At 41.9% G+C, this 21,046-nt stretch overlaps 1 protein-coding gene across 31 annotated transcripts in view; it reads right to left on the bottom strand.

The window, feature by feature from the left end:
- NRXN1 (neurexin 1) overlaps positions 1 to 21,046 on the bottom strand; it is a 1,923,519-nt gene that overhangs the window by 841,389 nt on the left and 1,061,084 nt on the right. For all 31 annotated transcript variants that reach the window (XM_077485574.1, XM_077485592.1, XM_077485575.1 and 28 more), the window contains one exon: positions 15,746 to 15,936. In XM_077485574.1, coding sequence (XP_077341700.1) covers positions 15,746 to 15,936 — 191 coding nt within the window. The remainder of the gene's footprint in view (positions 1 to 15,745; positions 15,937 to 21,046) is intronic.

Below are 21,046 nucleotides of genomic sequence, written 5' to 3'. Positions count from 1 at the left end.
AAAGGAGTCCGTGTGCTGTGCAGGGAAAGAATTCTGTGTGCTGTGCAGGGAAAGGAGTCTGTGTACTGTGCAGGGAAAGGAGTCTGTGTACTGTGCAGGAAAAGGAGTCTGTATGCTGTGCAGGGGGTCTGTGTGCTGTGCAGGCAAAGGAGTCTGTGTGTTGTGCAGGGAAAGGAGTCCATGTGCTATGCAGGGGGTCAGTGTGTGCTATGCATGCAAAGGAGTCCATGTGCTATGCAGGGGGTCTGTGTGCTATGCAAGCAAAGGAGTCCATGTGCTGTGCAAGGAAAGGAGTCAGTGTGCTGTACAGGGGGCTGTGGGAAGTTTTTTTACTGAAACTTCCCTCTTAAAATCAGGGTGCGTGTTATACGCCGATAACTACGGTATATGTAAAGCGCTGCATAAATTGACAGCGCTATATAAGTACCTGCAATAAATAAATAAACAGTGTATCTCAACCTTTTTCAATGTGCAACCCTTGAAGTACCTTCTTGGTGACAGGAAAAAACTGCTAATAATTACTATATGTACAGACTACAGTACATTAGCATGATGATCAGAGGGATGAATTACATTTCTGGTCAGTGGGAAAAATCCTACTCTTACGAATGGTCAAAAAAATCATTTGTTTCAGTGCATTCTTATCCAAATTGAAGAAATAGCTCTTTACCCATGGAACCCTCTAGTAATATCTGGGAAAATCCTAGAGCTCTATGGAATTCAGCACAGTGGCTAATTGGGTAGCACCTCCACCTAGCAGCACTAGAGGCGTTGGTTCAAATCCCAACCATGGCACCACCTGGCTGGAGTTTGCATGTTATCCCTGTGCCTGCGTGGGTTTCCTCCCACACTACAAAGACATGCTGATGGGTTAATTGGCTCCTGTCTAAATTGGCCCTAATATGTGTATGTTTGAATGTGAGCTAGAAACCAGATTGTAAGCTCCTTGGGGGCAGGGACTGTTGTACTATATATATGTATATATATATATATATATATATATATATATATATATATATATATATATATATATATATATATATATATATATATATATATAATATATATATATATATATATATATATATATATATATGTGTATATATAAATTGCTGAGTAAAATTGATGGTGCTATATAAGTACCTGTAATAAATGAAAGGCTGTTGTACTATAATACTAAATCTACACATGTAGTATTGGGTGACCTCTGTTACTTCTCTCCATAGACTGGTTTTAATTAACAGAGCTAACACACCAGAAAAAAAAGGATATTTATTTTCAAAAAAGTGACAGTTAGTTTAAGCTGAGTCCAATGAGATTTTAAAGATTTGCCACATGGCTAAAATAAAGATCCTTATCCTTGTGTAATAGCTTAGTGAATTGAGCTTAATATCTTCAAAGTCTTCCCCTTCACTTGTGAATACAAAATTGTCTTTTTTATAGGCAGGGGGATGTGAGTCCAGTGACTGGCGGGTATGAAGAGCCGATGCACACAAAGTAAAAATGAGAGCTATTGAATAACACGCATATGATAGTTGAAAGGACAAAGGTTGGGAACAGAAATATAAAGACAATGAATAGAATTGACAGGTGGCATTATTTGGACAAGAGAGAATAAAAGAGAACAAAGCAGGGAGGGAGAGGTAAAGTGTTGTTAGAGAAAAAAGGTAGTGGTTGATTATACGGAGAGGGGACATACAAGGACATAGTGCTAGCCTGTTAAGAGAGAAGGAGAGAGACAGAGGAAAAAGAGAGAGCGAGAGAAAGGGAAAAAAAGAAAAGGCTATAGCAGCCAGGAAAGAGATTGAATAGCTAAGTGTATTATAGTATTTGGGAAGTGATAGAGGCACTCCGGAGAAGATACAATGATATAGAAGAAATAAGATGATCAATGCAGATGTAGTAATGGAAGGATTATAAATAAGCTAACTGTATTTCGAGAACTTGGGAGTGGTATAGCACAACAAAGAGAACAGCATGGTGCCTTAGTGGTTAGCACTTCTGCTTTGTAACACTTTGGACATTGGCTTGGACACTATCTGCATGGATTTTGCATGGTCTCCCTGTACTCCCGTGGGTTTCCTCCAGGTACTCCAGTTTCCACCTAAACTTCAAAGACATGGGGCCATGATTAGGCCCCAAGGGCGTGGTGAAGCACGTTGGAGTTGTGGTCTGGATGAATCTAGCTGGGGCTGCTTTTACTTGCTTACCACTTGGGCTGGGTGAGGTGTGCGGTGGTCGGTTATCGTTTTCTGATTGCATTATGCTTTGGGTCTGGATGGACCTTTCCTCAGCCTGCACCCTCAGTGGTCAGTGACATCCAACTAACCAGACTTTGACAGCTTGAGTGAGGACCCTCAAGCTTTTATCATAGTTCCAAAGACATGGCAGTAGGTGAACTGACGCCTCACTAATTTGGCCTTGGTATGTGCATGTATGGAATCCAAATAAAGATATATAGGGAGTAACGTTACGTAAAGTTTGGCTTGTTTGTTACAATGCACTGGGATTGGTTTACTAATGGCAAGTAGACTGTTCACTTTGAATAGGGGAGCTGCACTTTGAAGGGACATTTTCTCCAGAGCTTAGGGAATGTGGTGAAGCTTCACTTTGTAAAAAAATACCCAAAATATACTTCACCTCATTCACTAAGTTCTGGGGCAAATCCCCTTGCAAGGGGAACAGCCTGTTTGCCTTTAGTAAATCAACCCCATTCTCTGTCTCACAACCCGAGGGATATTACAAAAGGTTCCTCAGGGCAGAATCCATGTGTTCCTTTCATGCAGAGTAGACTAGGAATATTTTTTAATTATGGAGACTGAGGCTGCTTTTACCTGCTTTCCACTTGGGCTGGGCACGGTGTGCTAAATGAATTTGTAGTAAGGAAAAAGCTAACTTAATTTGGGGAGTAGTAGAGTCACACCAGAGAGGATGTAGAATACAATGATACATCAGAATTAAATATATATGAGGAAAGGAAACAGGAAAAGGGGAAAGGAAAAGGGGAAAAAGGAAAGGAAGAAAATTGTTAACTGTATTGGGGGATTGGTAGAGGCACTCTGGAAAGGACAAAAGATACAATGATACAGGGAAAGGATAGGAAGGGAAAGGGAAGGAAAAGAATGGAAATTAAAGGAAAGGAAAGAAAGGGGAAAAAAGGAAAGGAAAAGCAAGGGAAGGAAAGGAATAGGAAGGGAAGGGAAAGAAGGGAAATTAAAGGAAAGGAAAGAAAGGGGAAACGAGGGGAAGGGAAAGGAAAGGAAAGGAGAGGAAAGGAAAAGAAAGGAAAAGAGGGAAAGGAAAGGAGGGGAAGGGAAAGGGAAGGAAAAGGCAGGAAAGGAAAGGAAAGGGAAGGGAAAGGGAAAGAAGGGAAGGGAATGGAAAGGAAAAGATTGGAAGGGAAAGGAAAGGGGAAGGGAAAGAAGGGAAGGGAAAGGGAAAGGAAAGAAGAGAAATTAAAGGAAAGGAAAGTAAGGGGAAAGAGGGGAAGGGAAATTCAAGGAAAGCAAAGAAATGGGAAAAGAGGGAAAGGGAAAGCAAAGGAAGGGAAGGGAAAGGAAAGGGAAAGGGAAAGGGAAAGGGAAAGGAAAGGAAAGGAAAGGAAAGGAGGGGAAGAGAAAGGAAAGGAAAGGAAAGGAAAGAAAAGGAAAGGAGGGTAAGGGAGGGGAAGGGAAAGGAAAGGAGGGGAAGGGAAAGGAAAGGAAAGCAAAGGTAAGGGAAGGAAATGAAAGGAAAGGGAAGGGAAAGAATGGGAAAAGGAAGGGAAAGCAAAGGAAACTGTATTGGGGAGTTCTAGAGGCACACTGGAGAGGATATTATATACAATAAAGCAGAAGAGAGAAGAAGATGCCAAATGCATATATTGTAAGGAAAGAGTTAACTTTATTTGGGGAGTGGTAGAGGCACACCATAGAGGATATAGAATATCATGATAATCAGGGCTTTTTATCTCAGAGATTAGGTGCGGGTACTTACCCCCCCCCCCCCCCACACCAGTCACTCCTTGTCTCCACCCCCTACCCACCTCCCACCTACTCGTGGTGCTAAGTAAGTTGTAGTATGGAATAAAATAGCTCCCCTGCATCCAGCAATAATAGATGCCCCCACCCACAACAATAGAGCCCCTTCTGCAACAATACCCCCTCAGCAACATTAGATTCCTCCAGCAATAATAGCCCCCCACCCCCCTCAGAAATGCTACACCCCCACAGTGACAATAGATGCCAGGATCAACAGACCCTCCAGCCCATCTCAGCACTTCTTGCTAGCACATACATCCAGTCTTGGAGGTACCTGAACTGCATACCGCCACGCTCCCACTGAAAGCCCAGACTGTATCAAAGATGATGGCAAATGCATAGCAGGAAAGGTAAATGAAAAGCTAACTATAGTACAGTAGTTGGGGAGTGGTATGGGGCACACTGGAGATAAAAGGCACATTGAAGAGAAAAAAAGACTTTACATTTTCATGTACTGTAGTAAGTGAAGAGAATGACTATATGACAGTATTCCATTATTTGGGGAGTGGTGGAGGCACATCGGAGAAGATACAATGATACAAGAGAGCGAGGAAGACGCTAAATGCATTTGTAGGAGTTCATAACCTCCAATCACTAAAACACGCTGCCGATTGTACGAAGAATGCTCCCGATATGACAGGGGGCACATTTTATGCAGCGATAAGTGAATTATTGTTCGGCTTTAAATAGCTAGAAACCTTGGCAGTGATCGTCATTATCATGGCATTATCAATGTAGTGCTCTATAATGGATCTCGCCACAGATCTTTCTGCATTATGCGGAGGAATCTTGACTTGTGCGCTCATCTGTCCTCCTTTTCTTTTTTTTCCTTGCTTGGTATCTCCTTCCCTCTGTCCAGCGTACGAGCATGCCGTCCCTGTCCCTGCCTCCCCCCCCTCCTCTATTCTTTCGTTATTACTCCCCATCCTTCCCCATGTTTCCATCCTCTTCTCCTCTATCTCCTCTCTCTCTACGATTCTCACACCCCCTCTTTCTCCTCTCTCTCGTTCTTCTCTCTATGCTCTCGATGCCACTACTGCTGCATAATGCATTGCCCTACGTAACGGCGTCTTCCCAGCACCTTGTGTGCCGCGTCTGCCGTAATCCCGGACAAACAACTCACTTGTCCGAAATCTGGCCATATGTTTTCATAGGACCTTCAAAACCCTTAATGACTCTGACTCCAAATTACTAAGCCTCACATAAAAATCACTTGAAGTTGACATGTTTGTTGCTTGGTAATAGTATTTTTAGAAAACGTCTGCACCCGACTCACTGGAACAGCCAGAGTGCCCTCTAATGGAAAGAAAGCGTCATATTTTATTTTATTTTATTTATATATATATATATATATATATATATATATATATATATATATGTGTATATATATTTTTTTTATTATTCTTTTTGGGAGCAAAATGCTGCGTATTTCATTCCATAAAAGATGCCACTTTCCTTTACATTCAATATAAAATTTTATAACGTTTTATGAAAACACACAGCGTGAGATTTATTCCTTTAAAATGTATTTGTATATATTACCTATATTATGGTGTAAGTAGCATATGATTTGGCACATGCACAGCGGACGAGCTTGATGGAATGTAGAAGAGCGCTGTGTAGGATATGCTATATAGCATAGGGAAAGTATTTCCAGAACCATTCAAGCTGTCCCATAGCTCTCGTGAGAAAATAAAGAAATAATTAACCACTTCAGCCCCGGAAGGTTTAACCCCTTCCTGACCAGGCCATTTTTTTGTGATACGGCACTGCATCAGTTTAACTGAAAATTGTGCGGTCACGCAACATGGTAGAGCTGCACGATTCTGGTTAAAATGAGAATCACGATTTTTATGCTTAGAAGATAGATCACGATTCTCTCACTATTCTCGTGACATAACATCATCTTTCACATTAAAACAAAAAAAAAAAATTGGGCTAACTTTACTGTTTTTTTTTTTTTTTTAAATCATTGAAGTGTATTTTTTTCTCCAAAAAATTGCGTTTGCAAGACCGCTGGGCAAATACAGTTTGACATAAAATATTGCAGCAATTGCCATTTTATTCCCTAGGGTCTCTGCTAATATATATATAATGTTTGGGGGTTCCAAGTAATTTTTTTAGCAAAAAATATGTGTCAGTGTCAGAAAAAGATTTAGACTTTAAGTGGTTAAACTTCCTGCATTTACAGGTTGTTGAAAACTTGGCAGACTGCCTGGGTTTTTTCTTCACACACAGAAGTTTATCCCTATGATCTAAGAAGGAAGAGTTAGTTAGAATGTTTCATATTAAAAAAATTGGCAGACTGCCCGGATGTGAGGAAAAGATGATCCCCACTCCAGTGATTGCTCTTGAAAAATTTTGTATTTATTACCAAGCCACAGTGACCAAACGCAAATAAGAAAGGTTGATGCGTTTCAGCCTATAAGGCCTTAGTCATAATCACCAAGGCCTTATGACTAAGGCCTTATAGGCAAAAAACAAAAAAGTCAGTGCTACTACCCATAGATCACATAGATAGCATAGCTTCCAGGTGCTCGATCCACAGTCGTTGGCTGAGTAGGGAAATGAGGAAAAGATGACCCGCACTTCAGTGATTGCTCTTAAAAAATTTAGTATTTATTAACAAGCCACAGTGACCAAACGCAAATAAGAAAGGTTGACACGTTTCAGCCTATAAGGCCTTAGTCATAATCACCAAGGCCTTATGACTAAGGCCTTATAGGCTGAAACGCATCAACCTTTCTTATTTGCGTTTGATCACTGTGGCTTGTTAATAAATACTAAATTTTTTAAGAGCAATCACCGGAGTGCGGGTCATCTTTTCCTCATTTCCCTACTCAGCCAACGATCGACCACCTGGAAGCTATGCTATCTATGTGATGTATGGGTAGTAGCACTGACCTTTTTGTTTATATCCTAGATGTTTTCTTTTCACAGTGAGCAGATAAGTCTCTCCACTTGTTATATGAAAGAATCAGCAAACTCTGCAATAGAGATCTTCAGAGGGGTTGAATCAAGATCACAATTTTTTAACAATTAATTGTGCAACTCTACAACATGGTACCCAAATAAAATTGATGTTCTTTTTCCCCCCACAAATAGAGCTTTCTTTTGGTGGTATTTGATCACCTCTGCCTAGTTTTTTTTTGCGCTATAAACAAAAAAAGAGTGACCATTTTGAAAAAAAAAAAAAAAAAAATATATATATATATATATATATATATATATATATATATATATATATATATATATATATATATTTTACGTTCTGCTATAAAACATATCCAATAAACAAATGTAAAAATAATACATTTAAGCCAATATGGATTCTGCTACATATTATTGTTAAAAAAACACCAAATAAGCGTATATTGATAGGTTTTTACAAAAGTTATAGTGTTTTTATTTCTTGCGCTATAAACAAAAAAAGACAATTTTGAAAAAATTATATATATATCTGCTATAAAACTTATCCAAAGTAAAAATGTAAAAAATCTAATTTATTCATCAGTTTAGGCCAATGTGTATTCTGCTACATGTCTTTGTTACAAAAAAATCCAAATAAGAGTATGTTGATTGGTTAGTGCAAACTTTTTAGCGTCTACAAACTATGGGATATTTTTATGGAATTTTTATTTATTTCTTTTTTTTTACTAGTAATGGTGGCGATCAGTGACTTATAGCATGTCCCCATCAGGCTACCCCCCCTTAGAGTCCCCATCATAGCCCTATAATATCAGGGCATCATCAGAGTCCTCCCCTTAGAGTCCCCATCATAGTCCTATAACATAAGGGTCCCCATCAGGGTCCCCCCTTAGAGTCCCCAGCATAGCCCTATAACATCAGGGTCATCATCAGAGTCCCCCCCCTTAGAGTCCCCATCATAGCCCTATAACATAAGTGTCCCCATCAGGGTCCCCCCTTTAGAAACCGCATCATAGTCCTATAACATCTGATCCCCATCAGGGCCTCCCCCTTAGAGTCCTCATCATAGCCCTATAACATAGGGGGCCCCATCAGGGTCCCCCCTTAGAGTCCCCATCATAGCTCTATAACATCTGATCCCCATCAGGGGCCCCCCTTAGAGTCCCCATCATAGCACTATAACATAGGGGTCCCCATCATGGTCCCCCCTTTAGAGTCCCCATCATAGCCCTATGACATCAGCGTCATCATCAGAGTCCCAGCCATAGCCCCATTACATCATTGTCCCCATCAGAGTGTCCCCTTAGAGACCCCATCCTAGCCCTCCTTATATCAGTGTCCCTTTCAGAGTCCCCCCTAAAAAGGTCCAGGTGTGGGTCGGGGGAGTTGTATCAGAGACCATAGGCAGCCTCTGCTGACCTTAATCCTCAATCAGGGCACATTAAGTATACACCACCGACCCTTGCTGCAGGCCAGATGTGTCCCACAGGGCGTAGTTCGGAGACTTCTGCCCTAAACCACCAATCAGACAGCGAATTTCACTTTTTGCAGCCCGTCCAAAACAGATGTCTTTAAATTCAGCCTAATATTATTTAGTATTAGGAATAAAAACTACAACATACTGCAAAAAATATATTTTTTCACCACATTTCCTAAATATTTCTATTTTCATTTTTTTTAAATTTTATAAAAATGGTAAACTAGTCTAATTTCCGTGTAAACGCATCGATCGTCAAACAAAATTAAGTAAAAAAACGATTGTTTTAATGAAACGCAAACAATAGATGTCAGCTGTTATTTTTTTGGCCAGTCTGCCCTCTGCTGTTCAAACCTTGTACTGCAATTAGACTTGAAAATACCGTTTTAGAAAGGTATCTGCAACAAAGTAGTTGGCCGATTCCTGTGGAGCTGATAAGGAAATTGGCCAAGCAATGAATACACATGAAATAGGACAAGCTATACTCCGCTTGTAACCTGTCTATTACGGCTAAACAGCTGGTGCGTTCTACTTCTCAGACGAAAAAAAAAAAGTGACGCATACAAATGTTGGAAATGAGCGTGCCAATTTCGGGAATAGTTGGCATTCACGGCTATGACATCTGTAGGGCAAGGTGACCTGACAAAGCTGCCAGCTCAAACCATTTTAGAAGGGTATTCAATCTTCTGATGACTTCAATGGATTGGCTTGTACAAGGGTTCTTGCAGCTTGTGCTAAACACATTGCCTTTCCTTCGAGCTCCCTTCTGTGCTTCTTGGCCACTTACTTACACCGGGAAAGCTGCTCTCTGGATATAATAAATACTGTGCAAAGAATCAAGAACAGCTGATTTGTATCCTGTGTCAACAACAATAAAAAAAAAAAAAAACTGCCCAAACACCTACTAGGCAGATAAAAAAAAAGCACGAAAATACTCTGAATAAATGTGAAAATTGGAACAAACAAGTTTTGGAATAGAATTGGAACAAAAAATAAATAAAGAAATTGGTAAAAAAAAAATGAAATTGAAAATTGGAACGAACAGCATTTTAAATTATAGCCTTTATTTATTTATTTATTTTAATTTTATTATGCTAGGAGCCTTTGTTATACCACTTAAGGGCCGGAAAAGGATTTGCCCCCTTAATGACCAGCCCATTGTTTGCGATACGGCACTGCGTTGCTTTAATCACTTAAGGAGCCTCTTTTTGAGATGTGTTGTTTACAAGTTAAAAAACGTTTTTTTTTTTTTATAGAAAATTACTTAGAACCCCCAAAGATTATAATTTTTTTTTCCCCTAACACCCTAGAGAATAAAATGGCGGTCGTTTCAATACTTTCTGTCATACCGTATTTGCGCAGCGGTCTTACAAGCGCACTTTTTTTTTGGAATAAAAACTCTTTTTTGAATTAAAGAAAAAAGCAACAGTAAAGTTAGACCAATTTTTTTTTCTATATTGTGAAAGAGGATGTTACGCCGAGTAAATTTATACCCAAAGTGTCGCGCTTCAAAATTGCGCCCGCTCGTGGAATGGCGACAAACTTTCACCCTTAAAAATCTTCATAGGCGACGGTAAAAAATAAGACCCCACATCTCTCTTCCGGGCTGGAAAGCATGAGATCGGGAAAAATAATTCACCGATCTCATGCTGATAGCCGCGATCGCAGCTTTGTTTATTTCAGGGTACCGTCATAACGTTGCGCCCTGGCCTCCGACGGTCATAAAGATGACTGGTGACCATATGGTCGCCAGAAATCTCTATCCTCCTCATCCGGCAGCGGGCAATTCTTTCTCCGGGCCCCTGAGGGCACGGGAGAGCCTGGAGAAGCACCGGATGGCAGTGGGAGGGGGGGAGTCCCCTCCCGTCACCTATAAGAATGATTAAGCGGTGAAACTGCCGCTATGATCGTTCTTACTGTGCACAGAATCGCCGGCTGGAAAGATCACATGCAATGTCTGGATCACCTGACTTTTATCTATCCATTATAATGCATGCATGTGCTTCTACTATGGAGGCTCTCAAAAATGTACATAGTTAGGACTGAAGATAATATTGGGGTGCTTTAATGGGGCTCTGTAGCTTACGCATGTATTTGCAGACGCGTGCAAACTAAACCCCTGTTTTTATCGCAAACTGTTAGGATAAATTGGTTGGTTGCAGACTGGCTGGTGAGTTGAGCTGGGAATTTTCTTTGGTTTTGTTTGGTTGCAGTGTGGCCCGATTTACTTGAAAGGGGTGCATTCGGTGAGCAGCAGTGCCTTCCGTGTGCAACAGGGGTAGTAGCACCCAGCTGTGGCCATGATGCAAAGCATGTCCCCATCAGATCTACAGCGACTGCATTTCCAAGTGCACTTACAGTGCAAAGTGGATTTGCCTTTCGTAAATAACCCCCAATGTGTCCATGCACACTATGGAGGTTATTTACGAAAGGCAAATCCACTTTGCACTACAAGTTCACTGCAAGAGCACTTGGCAGTAAAGTCGCAGTAGATCCGAGGGGGACATGCAAGGAAAATAAAAAACTGCATTTTAGCTTGCACATGATTGGATGATAAAATCAGCAGAGCTTCCCCTCATTTCAGATCTACCCCTTAGATATACAGCAACTTTACTTCCAAGTGCACTTGCAGTGCAAAGTGGATTTGCCTTTCGTAAATAACCCCCTATGGCTTTTTCGGGAGTTTACAGGCAGAAACCAACCCCCCCCCCCCCCCCCCCCCCACACACACACACACACCACCAAACTCACATTTTTGAGTGGAGATTTCAAGCAAGAAATACACCTAAGTGCCCAAAAACACGTGAAAAAGTGTCAAAAAGCGCAAAAAAGCTCACAAAAGCTTGAAAACGCACAACATATAAAGGACAAATGAGCCGAGGGGAGGGGTTGTGAAACAAATGTAATTGCTCAAAAAAAGCTCAAAGAAGCTCAATAAAAAGTGAAAAGGAGCACAAAAAAGCACAAGCGTCTTCAAGCTTTTAGTCTTTGTTCCCACTAGTGCAAGTGCGATTCCTGTGCGTATTCCCCCATCGCTTCCGACTCGCAGGCCGTTCACACTGCTCTCTGCAAACCGCTGCGGGTGTCAATAGAAAGTTAATGACACCGCCAAATCAGTTTGCAGAACACAGCAGAACGCAGTGCGAACTGTGGAATCGGTTTGCATTGGGTCTGAACACCCATGTGACCTCATTCCAGTGCGAACCAAGAAAAGGGCCCTACGCCGTTTTGGTGCGAATGCAATGTGATTTCTGCCCTACAGACTGTATGGATGAATTTGCATCGCACAGACATCGCATGTGACGCGCACAGCAATTCGGTGCGAATCACATGCAATGTCTGGCATCGCCTTAGTGTGAACCCAGCCTTAGGCAGAGAAATAAAAACTCTGAGGCCTGTAAAATAAACTTTTAAAGGCCTCATGCACACTTGGCTTGGACAGAGCGAAGCTGAGGCTCCAACCATATCGGAGCAGGCAGCACCCCTACATTGTGCATTCTTTATACAGGGGCACGCATGTGTACTAGCACAAAGAATGATGAAATATGTAGGCCCAAGATTTTCAACAGGTGCAACATTTCGGGGCTGTGCAGGACCCCTTCATCAAGCATGTGATGATCCAAACTTAATAAAGGGGTCCTACGCTGCCCCCGAAACATTGCAGTCTTCTACTGTGGTGTGATCTCTTTGAATAAAACCTTTGGATCTTACTTGAAGATCCATGATGTGCTGGCAATTATATACAGTATGTGGATCTGCAAAGTTGCCAGTCTCAAGCTGACTGTTGCTACAGCCCCTGGTATGCTGTAGCCTATTAGACAATGGCGGCCCGTTCATTTGGGATGCAAGGGTGCTGCCCCCGCCCCCCCCCCCCCATCCATGCACCCAGCTCCTAATCTACATGCGGGCACCAGACGCATGGATTGTAATGTTTTTTTTTTTTTTAACCACGTGATTAGAGCCTGAGGCTCTACTAGGCTTCAAAAAAGGGTGGGCTCGGGCAGCAGAGCACTGCGCCCCGAGCACACACACTTGTGTGAAAATAGCTAATGAATATTCACTATTGTCACACTGATTCTCCTCCCAGTCAATCAGGAAGAGGGTCATGAGACCCGTCAACCGATTGGCCGAAGGAGAGGCCATCTAATTGGCCACCTAGGAGGAGGAGGGAGGAGACAAAAAGCGCACGGAGGAGAGGAGAGGAAGCCACCACCCGGAGCTGCCGCAACCATAGATGGGGTAAGTGTGGGCCTGGTGGGGAGGAGGGGTGTCGGCCATTGGTGACCTGGCGACACAATTTTCCAGATCTGATTGGCTGCTATGCGTTATTGCCCTTCTCACAATCTCATTGCTCTCGGCTCTCGGCACTGCCACTACAAATGAGCTCAACAGAACCTAACATACTTCCCCGATACTGCCAAGCCAAATCACAAAACAGCTTACAGCCTCACAGTTCTTACAGTATGTCCTAATTAGCGAGGAGAGTGAAAAAGAAATACATGTTATTTTAGAACAGGTGACTTCTCAGTAAAGTGTCTGGAGACCTGAGGTAAGCCATGATTAGCATTCTAATTGCCTGTCTTGTCACCGACTCTCCTGGGGGCAAAATTATTTTTCCCTAAGGCATTTTTTTGCAGCCTCTAGTTAACAAAAGTAGACTTGTCTTATAGCGGCCATGCACGACCCTGAAATATAGGAAAATATGAGCAAGCCAATACTGATTATATTCTTCTCTACATAGAGAAAGATTTGAAACTTTCATCACAGATATGCGGCATCCACAGTCAGCTGAGTCAAGAAGAACGAGTGTCTGGTTTTAGCTCTCGACTGATTTGAAGGGGAATTGTCAGATACCTCACTGGTTGTCTGGCCTCCTGCACCCAGGTGTATGGAAATTTGCAGGATGCTGATGCTAGAAGCAAGCAAGAGCCTGTGTAAAATGTTGTCCGTCTGCAAAGTTTACAGGTGTACAGAGCAAATGTGCAGAGCCACCTGTGCTTGAGCCACCTACAACTGAGGAGTCAAGGACACTAGGAGATTTAAGCCACCTGCATCCTAGCAACCAAAGAATCTAGGAGAATTAAGCCACCTGCATTCTAGCAACCAAGGAAGTTAGGTGGCTTGAGTCGCCTGCGCCTTTGCAAAAAGGGATGCTAGGGAGTTTGAGCCAGCTGCATCCTAGTAACGATGAACATTTGGCAGCTTGAGCCACCTGCATCCTGCTAACAAAGGCAATTAGGCAGCTTAAGCCACCTGCATCCTAGCAACGAAGGACATTAGGCAGCTTGAGCAACCTGCATCCTAGTAATGAAGGACATTATGCAGCTTGAGCCACCTGCATCCTGATAACGAACGCGATTAGGCAGCTTAAGCCACCAGCATCCTAGCAACCAACGAAGCTAGGAGACTTAAGCCACCTGCATTCTAGCAACCAAGGACGCTAGGGGGCTTGAGCTGCCTGCATCTTCACAAAAAGGGATGCTAGGCAGTTTGAGCCACCTGCATCCTCGTAACGAAGGACATTAGGCAGCTTAAGCCACCTGCATCCTAGTAGTGAAGCACATTAGGTAGCTCAAGCCACTTTTATCCTAGCAACTTAGGACAATAGGAGGCTTGCACCACCTGCATCCTAGCAATGAAGGACACTAGGTGGCTTAAGCTGCCTGCATCCTAGAATTTAAAAAGCTAGGAATTGTGAGTCACCTACATCCTAGCAATGAACTGCGCTACAAGACTCAAACCTCCTGCATGCTACCAATGAAGGACAATAGGGAGCTTGAGACACTTGCATCCTAGTAATGAAGGACATTATTTATCTGGAGCCACCTGCATCCTGGTTACAAAGGACATTAAGCAGCTTGAGCCACTTGCATCCTAGCAACTAAAAACAACTGATGAACTGATCCGCCTCCATCCTAGCAATGAAGGATATGAGGCTACGTAAGCTGTCTGCATCCTAGAAAGGAAGAACGCCAGGCGGCTTGACTCACCTGCATTCTAGCAATGAAGGGCACTAGTAGATTCCGGATTCAAGCCACCTGCATCCTAGCAATGAAGGACATTAGGCATCTGGAGCCGCCTGCATACTAGCAACAAAGGACATTAGGGGGCTCGAGCTGTCTTCATCCTAGCAAACAAAGGACTAGGCGGCTCGCTCCATCTACATCACAGCAACAAAGGACACTAGGTGACACGAGGAATCTGATTCCTAGCAATGAAGGACACTAAGCTTCTTGGGTTGCCTATATCCTAGATGCAAAGAATTTTAGGCAGCTCAAGCTGCCTGCATCCTAGCAACTAAGGACATTGGGTGGCTCAAGTCACCTGCATCCTAGCAACAAAGGAAACTAGGCCGCTTGAGTATCACCTGCATCCTAACAACAAAGTATACTAGGTAGACTCAAGACGTACATCCCAGAAATAAGGGAACTACATCCCAGCAACAAGTACTCTAGAAGGCTCGAGTTACATGCTGCCTCACATCCTTTGCTGATAGGCTAATTTCCCTTGCTGATTGATTGTTTTTCATTGATTCAAAACAGAAAATACTGTATTTAGCCACTAGATTGTGATAAGTATCATTTTTATGGTACTTAGTGCCATCTAGTGGCCAAATGCATTTTTCCTGTTTTAAACCCATGCGAGAGGTGCTCCGGGTCTCACCACACACCGATTAAAAAGAAAAACTAAGTATTTAGCCACTAGATTGTGATAAGTATCATTTTATGATACTTAGGACCATCTAGTGGCCCAATGTATTTTTTTTTCTGTTTTAAACCCGTGAAAAACATCCAGCACAGAAAAGTACCTAATAACATTTATTTCTGCCCTGTATGCATAAACATTAATGTACATGCACTTTCACTGAGCGAAATGCCATGCATTTTTTTTTTTTTTAAAGAAAAACACCCCATACCCGTATACCTGGATTTTCAAGGTTTAAATCAGGCCGCCCCCTAGTGGTGGGTGTGAAAGACTGCACAAATTGTGGCCTTCATTTCTGTAATAGATGAATTCTTATCATTGTCAGCGCCATCTAGTGGTCAAGATGCAGTTTTCTGAAATCAAGGTGTAAATATATACCTCATTTTGGCTACTAGATGGAACTGACAATCATGGGAAATCATAGCAAAAATCCATGCAGCCCGCATGAATATGTGTGATATTCATCCAGCGAATGTTTTATAAATAGACCCGTAATTATATTAACTCTTACTGCAAAAAAATAAAAAAAATAAAACACGCTTTACATCTATATGCATAACACAATGTAATACATATTCTATATTATACATACAGTATATACTATAACTGCCCTTACTTTTGAGGTCAAGGTTTCTTGCTCCGGCTGTGCTCTGTGTAGTGATTTTTGTGTCAATTTTTACAGTATGGAGGTTGCTGGTGTCTCGTGAAATCATTACATTGTGCCACTGATGGTCGTTTAGCGGCTTGTTAGAGCTCCCCTTAATGAGATTTGCACCATTGCCTAAGTCAAACACATAATGTAGATACCTAAAATAGAAAAAAAAAAGTTCTTTAGTTTATACCATAGATATCATTATTTTCTCTGTAGAGCAATTGAATGACTTACTTCACAGTACTCATGCTTAAAGCAATTCAATAAAACAGGTTTATGAGGAAAAGAATAAACCAGAATAAAATAAACAACATCTATTAATGTAGACATATTCCATAAAGCAATGCAGAGAGCAAAGGGGATGTGTAAAGTGCAGTTATCCATAGAAGAAAATTAAACTTTAGATCAGGGAAAGATGAAATCTGATTGTTGATGCAACCATGCTTTGCTCTTTTAAATAAGTTTAAATTATTTCATTATATTCATGTTATTGACAGCAACAATACAAATTGGTATCTGTGGTCTACTGCACTTGCAGCAATCTATTATAACAGTAGAAAAATAACAGTACACCGAGGACATCTAGTGGACATACAAAGGTAAAACACAAGACAACTTGAAAACGCTTATTGACTGCATATGTGGACCACATACATATGTATTTATATATACACAGTACATAGATGTATAGTGTCTCATATATATATATATATATATATATATATATATATATATAGATAGATAGATAGATAGATAGATAGATAGATAGATAGATAGATAGATAGATAGATATAGATATATCTTTATATAGATAGATTGATAGATACACAGTATCTCACAAAAGTGAGCACACCCCTTGCATTTTTGTAAATATTTTATTATATCTTTTCATGTGACAACACAATAACTCAACCACTGGCAACAAAAGTGAGTACACCCCTAAGTGAAAATGTCCAAAATATCAATATTTTGTGTGGCCACCATTATTTTCCAGCACTACCTTAACCCTCTTGGGCATGGAGTTCACCAGAGCTCCACAGGTTGCCACTGGAGTCTTCTTCCACTCCTCTACGATGACATCACAGAGCTGGTGGAGACCTTGTGCTCCTCCACCTTCCGTTTGAGGATGTCCCACAGATGCTCAATAGGGTTTAGGTCTGGAGACATGCTTGGCCAGCCTATCACCTTTACCCTCAGCTTCTTTAGCGAAGCAGTGGTCGTCTTGGAGGTGTGTTGGGGTTGTTATCATGTTGGAATACTGCCCTGCCGCCCAGTCTCCGAAGGGAGGGGATCATGCTCTGCTTCAGTATGTCACAGTACATGTTGGCATTCATGGTTCCCTCAATGAACTGTAGCTCCCCAGTGCTGGCAGCACTCATACAGCCCCAGACCATGACACTCCCACCACCATGCTTGACTGTAGACAAGACACACTTGTCTTTGTACTCCTCACCTGGTTGCCACCACACACGCATGACACCATCTGAACCAAATAAGTTTATTTTGGTCTCATCAGACCAGAGGACATGATTCCAGTAATCCATGTCCTTAGTCTGCTTGTCTTCAGCAAACTGTTTGCAGGCTTCTGGGACGACAGCCATACAGACCAATTTGATGCAGTGTGCTGCGTATGGTCTGAGCACTGACAGGCTTACCCCCCACCCCTTCAACCTCTGCAGCAATGCTGGCAGCACTCATATGTCTATTTCCCAAAGACAACCTCTGGATATGACACTGAGCACGTGCACTCAACTTCTTTGGTTGACCATGGTGAGGCCTGTCCTGAGTAGAACCTGTCCTGTTAAAGTGGAAGTAAACCCATCAATTTAACAGTTTCAAAAAACAGTTACATTCCCGACATGCCGGGAATGCTAACTGCACATTGGTTGTGCTCTCAGTCAAACTGTCAAACCATCCAATGGCTGGTGTCATAACTGATCACATGTGCAGCACAATGGTAGTTGAAGATTAAACAGGGTCAAAAATGGCAGCTTCCATGGCTGAAAACGATAGGAGGGTTTACTTCCACTTTAAACTTATGTATGGTCTTGGCCACTGTTCTGCAGCTCAGTTTCAGGGTCTTGACAATCTTCTTATAGCCTAGGCCACCTTTATGTAGAGCAACAATTCTTTTTTTTCAGATCCTCAGAGAGTTCTTTGCCATGAGGTGTGACGTTGAACTTCCACCAGTTTGAGAGAGTGAGAGCGATAACACCAAATTTAACACACCTGCTCCCCATTCACGCCTGAGATTTTGAAACACTAATGAGTCACATGACACCGGGGAGGGAAAATGGCTAATTGGACCCAATTTGGACATTTTCACTTAGGGGTGTACTCACTTTTGTTGCCAGTGGTTTTAACATTAATGGCAGTGTTGAGTTATTTTGAGGGGACAGCAAATGTATACAAGCTGTACACTCACTACTTTACATTGTAGCAAAGTGTAATTTCTTCAGTGTTGTCACATGAAAAGATATAATAAAATATTTACAAAAATGTGAGGGGTGCACTCACTTTTGTGAGTTACTGTGTGTGTGTATTTGTGTGTGTGTATAGATATATATAATTTTTTTTTTAGACTTTCAGGACAATAGTAGTATGTCCACACAATGCAGACGGTGCAGGGGGCAGAGAATGGGCGCAGGGCTGTACACCCATCCTACAGCACTCATTAGCAGCAGGGGAGAGGGCACAGTTCCACATCCTTGCCCTGGGCACTGGATATACCTGTCCCGATACTGGTAACAGGAGCTGGAACACACTATTATACTGAGAGGGCAGTTACAACAGTCAGCTTTCATCTATATAGTTTATTCCTGTATTTAAAATGAAAAAAAAAAAATGCTGCTGCGTAAACAGTGTTAACTGTTTTCTATTTTGCCCATAGTTCCACTTTAAGCAAGCGACAATATATATATATATATATATATATATATATATATATATATATATATATATATATAGATATATATATATATATATATTTTTTTTTTCATTTTGGATACAATAAAGGAGAATTATAACCCCTTGTCAGGATTTTTTATTTTTTTTGCCATATGTGTCCCATTGGGGAAATTTCCTTTTGCTTTTTGTTCCAAAGCCACAACAGAAAATCAAAGGAAATTCCTCCAAAGTGAAGAAATCCCTGGTTGTCGCCAAAACCATTCCCTTCTATCCAGGGGCGGACTGACCATTCGGCCACTCGGGCACTGCCCGATGGTCCCAGGCCACTAGGGGGCCCCATCAAGGTTCCCAACCTCAGTAAAACGAGGGACAGTATGTAAAATCTGTGTTTTTCTTACATCTGTCTCCGAAATGTCTCTTACTGACATCCTTTTGGTCTAAAAATCCTGAGATTATAGCTGCCCCGCCTCTCCAGTACCTTCTCAGCCAATAGAAACATGTCTGTGTATACTATGTGTACATGTATGTATATACTGAGTGATTGTATACTGTGTGTGTGTATACTGTGTGGCCCCATAATCTCTGATTTCCTGGGGGCTCCATTATTTCCTATTGCCTGGGGGCCCCATGAGTTGTCAGTCCTCCCCTGCTTCTATCCCTTTTTTGGAGACATCCTGAAATTTTGGATTTTCCTTTCTTTCAAACTCGATGATAATGGAAAACAGGAATAGTAGAGAGGGTGAATTTTCCCTAACAGCGGGCACAGACAGAAAATAACAACCTGACAGGGATTCTAATCTATCACCACTCTATCCAAACATTTTTTTGCCTTTAGTTATACTTTTAGAAAATACTTTGTAGGGTTAGTGTTTTTTTTTTTTCTAAGTTCAGTTTTTTAAAAGTATTGATTTAGCAGTGACTATCCACGAAACCATCCAGAGGTCGCTATGGGTTCCCCGAACAATTAGCACTTTCTGCTTTTCCACTGAGCGCCAATTAAAAAAGAGGGGGTACGTCACTGACAAACAATGGAAGAACGTACAGTGGTGTGAAAAAGTGTTTGCCCCCTTCCTCATTTCCTGTTCCTTTGCATGTTTGTCACACTTAAGTGTTTCGAACATCAAACCAATTTAAACAATAGTCAAGGACAACACAAGTAAACACAAAATGCAATTTGTAAATGAAGGTGTTTATTATTAAAGGTGAAAAAAAATCCAAACCATCATGGCCCTGTGTGAAAAAGTGATTGCCCCCTAAACCTAATAACTGGTTGGGCCACCCTTAGCAGCAACAACTGCAACCAAGCGTTTGCGATAACGTGCAATGAGGCTTTTACAGCGTCCTGGAGGAATTTTGGCCCACTCATCTTTGCAGAATTGTCCTAATTCAGTTACATTAGAGGGTTTTCGAGCATGAACGGCCTTTTTAAGGTCATACCACAACATCTCAATAGGATTCAGGTCAGGACTTTGGCTAGGCCACTCCAAAGTCTTCATTTTGTTTTTCTTCAGCCATTCGGTGGTGGACTTGCTGGTGTGTTTAGGATCATTGTCCTGCTGCAGAACCCAAGTTCGTTTCAGCTTGAGTACACGAACAGATGGTCGGACATTCTCCTTCAGGATCTCTTGGTAGACAGCAGAATTCATAGTTCCTTTTATCACGGCAAGTCTTCCAGGTCCTGAAGCAGCAAAACAGCCCCAGACCATCACACTACCACCACCATATTTTACTGTTGGTATCATGTTCTTTTTATGAAATGCAGTGTTCCTTCTACGCCAGATATACTTGGACACACACCTTCCAAAGAGTTCCACTTTTGTCTCATCGGTCCACAGAATGTTGTCCCAAAAGTCTTGGGGATCATCAAGATGTGTTGTGGAGAAATTGAGATGAGCTTTGATGTTCTTTTTGCTCAGCAGTGGTTTTCTCCTTGGAACTCTGCCATGCAGGCCATTTTTGCCCAGTCTTTTCCTGATGGTGGAGGCATGAACGCTGACCTTAACTGAGGCAAGTGAGGCCTGCAGTTCCTTGGACGTTGTTGTGGGGTCTTTTGTGACCTCTTGGATGAGTCGTCGCTGCGCTCTTGGGGTAATTTGGGGCGGCCGGCCACTCCTGGGAAGGTTCACCACTGTTCCATGTCTTCGCCATTTGTGGATAATGGCTCTCACTGTGGTTCGCTGGATTCCCAAAGCTTTGGAAATGGCTTTATAACCCTTTCCAGACTGATAGATCTCAATGACTTTCTTTCTCAATTGTTCCTGAATTTCTTTGGGTCTCGGCATGATGTGTAGCTTTTAAGGATCTTCTGGTGGACCTTACTGTGTCAAGCAGCTCCTATTTAAGTGATGCCTTGATTGT

Source organism: Lithobates pipiens, unplaced genomic scaffold (assembly GCF_037356315.1).
Source record: "Lithobates pipiens isolate NorthernLeopardFrog02 unplaced genomic scaffold, aLitPip1_a1.2 Scaffold_18, whole genome shotgun sequence".
Taxonomy (NCBI): domain Eukaryota; kingdom Metazoa; phylum Chordata; class Amphibia; order Anura; family Ranidae; genus Lithobates; species Lithobates pipiens.
This window is presented reverse-complemented; position numbering and strand designations above follow the sequence as displayed.